The sequence below is a fragment of the Vombatus ursinus genome, unplaced genomic scaffold (assembly GCF_900497805.2).
Source record: "Vombatus ursinus unplaced genomic scaffold, bare-nosed wombat genome assembly UNPS02009173.1, whole genome shotgun sequence".
Lineage (NCBI taxonomy): Eukaryota > Metazoa > Chordata > Mammalia > Diprotodontia > Vombatidae > Vombatus > Vombatus ursinus.
Genome location: NW_020948951.1, coordinates 1,332,466 through 1,336,661, shown reverse-complemented (window position 1 = coordinate 1,336,661; position 4,196 = coordinate 1,332,466). Strand labels below are relative to the sequence as shown.

The following is a 4,196-nucleotide window of genomic DNA, read 5'->3' as shown; positions in this document are numbered from 1 at the left end:
AGAGAGAGAGAGAGAGAGAGAGAGAGAGAGAGAGAGAGAGAGAGAGAGAGAGAGAGAGAGAGAGAGAGAGAGAGCGCCAGGCTTGCACAGACACATTTTGAAATTCAGCCACTGTTCACTTCGTTCACCTCTCCAAAACACTCTTAATCCCTGTAAACTGGCCTCTTGGGCTATGGAGGCGGCCCCTTGTCGGCTTCTGCCCCGCCCTAACCTCTTTCATCTCCCTGCCCTCCCCGCCCCATCCTGCCCAGTCCCTCCTTCTCCCCGATCGTCTCCTCCCTCACTTCCCGGGTCCGGTAGCCCTCACTAAGTCGACCGTAGGAGAAGCAGGGAGCAGCGAACCTTGGACAGTGCTACGGGGAGAAGTTGGAGCCAGGTAAAATCCCACCCTCCCAGGGCCTCGGGGGCTGAAGGAGGCAGGAAACGCCCCACCCTTCCTTCACGCCTTCTTTGAGATCGAAACTTTCAGGAGCCCCGGGATTCCTTTGGAGCAGCAAATAGATTCCATGGAGTGGGGTTCCCCTGGAGTTCACTAACCCAGACTCTGCATTTTGAGCCCTGAATGAGCCAGGCAACTAGTTATACACAGAGATGGGGCTCTTTGTGGCCACACGTGGACAAGACAGTGCAAAGGGCCGAGGGTGAGCAGCCACAGTTAAGCCGATTTGGTTCAGCAGAATGAGGGAGGAACGGGGAGGGGGGGTTGTGGTAACTATAGCCCCAGCCCTTGTCAAGGTCATCAGTGCTTAGAGCAAAACAGACACCTGAATGAAGGTGCAGAGCTGAGGCATCTGGCAGTCAGGAAGCTGGGGTCCTGTTGGTAGTATGGCATTGGAAGGAAGTACCCCAAGGTCCCTGGTGGAAGGGATTGAGAATTGAAAATCGAGAGCTGGCAGTTTTTGCCAGGATGAGCTGTGTGCCCAGCCAAGACCTTATCTGATAGTGGGGACCCCCCCCCCAATCAGGCAGTACTGCTCTGGGGTGCAGTAGGGAGGGATTGGCACAGACTAGACAGGACAATGAGCCTGTTATCTCCAAAGGCACTATGAAGGAGGACTCCGTGCAGGGACTCAACTCAGTTTCTGATCCCCAGGTGGACATGAGAGTCAGTGTGGCTTGGGTCCTAGGCCTAGCCTGGGCCACGAGTCTACCAGGGACCCAAAGGGTCTTAGGGATGACTGGAAGTGATGGTGGTGTTGGTAGCCCCAAATGCCTGGGTTTGGGGCAAGCCAATGAGGAGCCCAAGTTCAATGGAGCACCAGGTTGGTGCAGACTCCATTCTACTGGTAAGTGATATCCCTCCCCTTTCCAATATTCCTAGGCTAGACAGATGGTTCCCCCCTCTCTCCAGACTTCCCACCTCCCTGAATTCATTCAGGAAAACCACACACACACACACACACACCCCTCACCCATAGGCTGATTCAGGTCACCACAATCTTGTTTCCCACCCAGGGAGGCCTCATCTGCACCCACAGCCCCTCTCATATGATCCTGAGCTGAAGAATTTCAGGGGAGGGCAGACCCTTCTGACACCCTCCATCACATATGCCAAGCCCCTCTTTCAGTGCAACTTACCCTTTTTCTTCCTTCTACTTCAGGCTCCCCCATAATGGCAGGCATCTGCCTGATTTGGGATCGATGTGGGGGCCTGAGCCCCAGGTGAGTGCAGCCCTATTCCCTCCACTTCTGGACCACCCTGGAATAGATCAGTAATTAATACACTAGAAGATTTGCATGTGTTTTTTTTTTTTACATGATTTGAAGACATTCTGGGACCCAGTCATAGAGAGTCCTCATATCACTTAAAGTCTAACCTAGGAAAAAATGCCTGGACTTTGCTTACTTCTCCCTCTGTAAACCCTACACCCCCTGCTTCCCTAGCCCAGTATGCATCTGGGGAGTTGGTTTTCTTTTTCTTTTTTTCCTTGAGGCAATTGGGGTTAAGTGATTTGCTCAGGGTCACACAGCTAGTAAGTGTCAGAGATCAGGTTTCAACTAAGGTCCTCTTGACTTCAGGGCAGGTGCTCTATCCACTGCACCACCTAGCTGCCCCACGTGGGGTCAGTTTTCTGAGGCTCCACATTCTCCAATCTCTTTTGGGCTCTTCCAGGTGTGAATCCTTCCTCCAAAATCTCTCCCATTTCCTCCACTGCTCACCACTGGCAGGCAACTGGACCCATCTGGAGAGGCATGGGAGTATCCGGGCCTTGCCAATCTGTGCTGCCTTCTGTGACCAGTGGTAAGACAGGGATAAGCTCAAGTGTATGGGTAAGGACTGAAGAGGAGTTACCTTAGTGGAGAAGTGGATCCTACTGCAGTTAGGAGTCTGGAGCAGTTGTAGGGGAAGGACCTGACATGGGGAGAAGTACAGGAATGACTCAGTACTAAGGGTTAGTAAGGAAGGTAGATATTTCAATTAAGGTGCATTGAAGCCTGCATCTTCAAATCCTTTCCTGACCAGGATGATGCTACTACTGGTCTAGCTTCAGTAGAGGGTGGAGGAAGCTCAAACCCCAGTAGGTCATTCCACATGGGGCCATGGTGATTAAATTTCAGAGGCAGGAAGGATTGGGGCACCTTTGTGTGGTGAGGTATAGAGACCTGCCTGGCAGTATGTAGCCCAGGGAGATTGGTCTAAGGAGGCTGTGGGAAACAAAGTTGGTTGAGTGGGACCACAAGGCAGAGGATTCTGAATGCCTAGTTCAACTTGTAGCCATGGAGTATTTTTGACTAAAAATGTGTGTGGTCAGAGCTTGACTTCAGGAAGGTAAATATAACTGCTTAGGACAGGATTCAGAAAGACAGAGAAAGATGGATGCTGAGGAGAGGTTAGCTGTCCAGGCAAGAGGAGGGAGCAAGAGTCCAGGGCTGGGAAGTCAAGATTCTGGTGCTCCACTCCTGGCTGTTTAGTTTTGACAGCAAATATGAGGCCCTTTCTGGTCTGGGGTGTGGAGATAAAGGTTGGAGACTAGACAACCTAAGTCCCTTCCATTTCTGAAACCATGATTTCCTAGTTCTTTCTCTCCCTACTCAGGTTTTCGGCCTGCAGAGATGATCTGGCCTGTGGTCGGAATTGGCTCTCCCAACCAGAAGGAGGGAGCTGTGAGGGCGGCTGTCTCACCTTTGACCAGGTGAGAACCCACCAGAAGTCCAGTCCTGAATGACCACAGGGGCTGCCAGGTCATGTCCCTCCATACTCTCCCATGGTCTTGGCCCAGCCCCTCCCTCATGTTCACACCTATCCTGCCTCCAAATATTGGCTAGGTCCTTTCTTGCTTGCTTTGGCTTTGGCCTAGGTTCCTTTATAGAGACAGTAAAGATGAACCTCCCCTCCTCTCTTGCCCCCCTTCCATATCTGGCACTCACTCTATGAGTGGGGCCTTGGCTCTCTGGCAGTCCTAGAACCTACTTCATCAACAGTTATTGCTCAGCCTCTCTTTTCCTCTTAGTCTCACCCTCCTACCTCGTTCTCCCACTTAATGTGGATCTAGTTGCCCCCACCCCCCATCCACTATTGATTATGTTCTAACCTGGGTTGATCCTGCAGACCTTTCTGGACGCCAAAGACCTGTGTGGTTCTGCGCTGGGACACTACCTGGTTGCTGCACCTGCTCCCTGTCCCTGCCTTCAGCTCTCCATCTCTGACCCTAAGCCGCCTGACCCAGACGCCCTATTAGACATCGCCTGCCCAGCCTGGCCACTGCCCCGACCTCGAGGGCGCCAGAGCAACCGGCTCAAACGCGCGCTGCTCCTCCCGCCTGGGGGAGTCGGCAGTGGCAGCGGCAGCGGCAGCGGCAGCGGCCCTTAGAGGGTGCGCTCTGCCCGGGTGCGGGAGGCGAGAAGAGGAAGGAAGGAAGGAAGATTTAGGGTTGAGAGCTGGGAGCCTTGACAGCCATTCAGCACCTGGGTGGAATCAGTGAGAAGTCCCCTCTCATCTGCCCTTCCCCCCCAACTCCAGCTACTGGCTTTGCGACGCTGCGCCGCCAGATTTTGTTCTCAGACTCCGGAGTTAAGCACTCACTCCTCGAATAAAATGCCCAGCTGCAGAGCCCAAGACTCAGTTGTTTCTTGGTGGGGGGGGGGGTGCCTAGGAGGCATTATAGTCTAGGGGTCTCCCCAGACTCCACAGGCTGTAATCTGAGGGATAGGGGATGGAGCATGGGACTCCCCCTACTCCTACATTGCTCCAGTCT

The 4,196-nt window shown here is 53.3% G+C and overlaps 2 protein-coding genes across 3 annotated transcripts in view; one reads left to right on the top strand and one right to left on the bottom strand.

Annotated features, from left to right (window-relative positions):
- The window catches only part of MAST1 (microtubule associated serine/threonine kinase 1), a 38,570-nt gene extending 36,886 nt beyond the window's left edge, over positions 1-1,684 (bottom strand). For both annotated transcript variants that reach the window (XM_027851106.1, XM_027851107.1), the window contains exon 1: positions 1,579-1,684. In XM_027851106.1, the coding sequence (XP_027706907.1) occupies positions 1,579-1,623 (45 nt within the window). In that variant the 5' untranslated portion in view covers positions 1,624-1,684. The remainder of the gene's footprint in view (positions 1-1,578) is intronic.
- RTBDN (retbindin) lies at positions 1,211-3,811 on the top strand. The gene is made up of 5 exons (XM_027851108.1): positions 1,211-1,286; positions 1,602-1,662; positions 2,114-2,242; positions 3,038-3,134; positions 3,551-3,811. Exons 2-5 carry the CDS (start codon positions 1,613-1,615, stop codon positions 3,809-3,811), a joined length of 537 nt encoding a protein of 178 aa, XP_027706909.1. The 5' UTR covers positions 1,211-1,286; positions 1,602-1,612.
- The last annotated feature ends 385 nt before the right edge of the window (positions 3,812-4,196 follow it).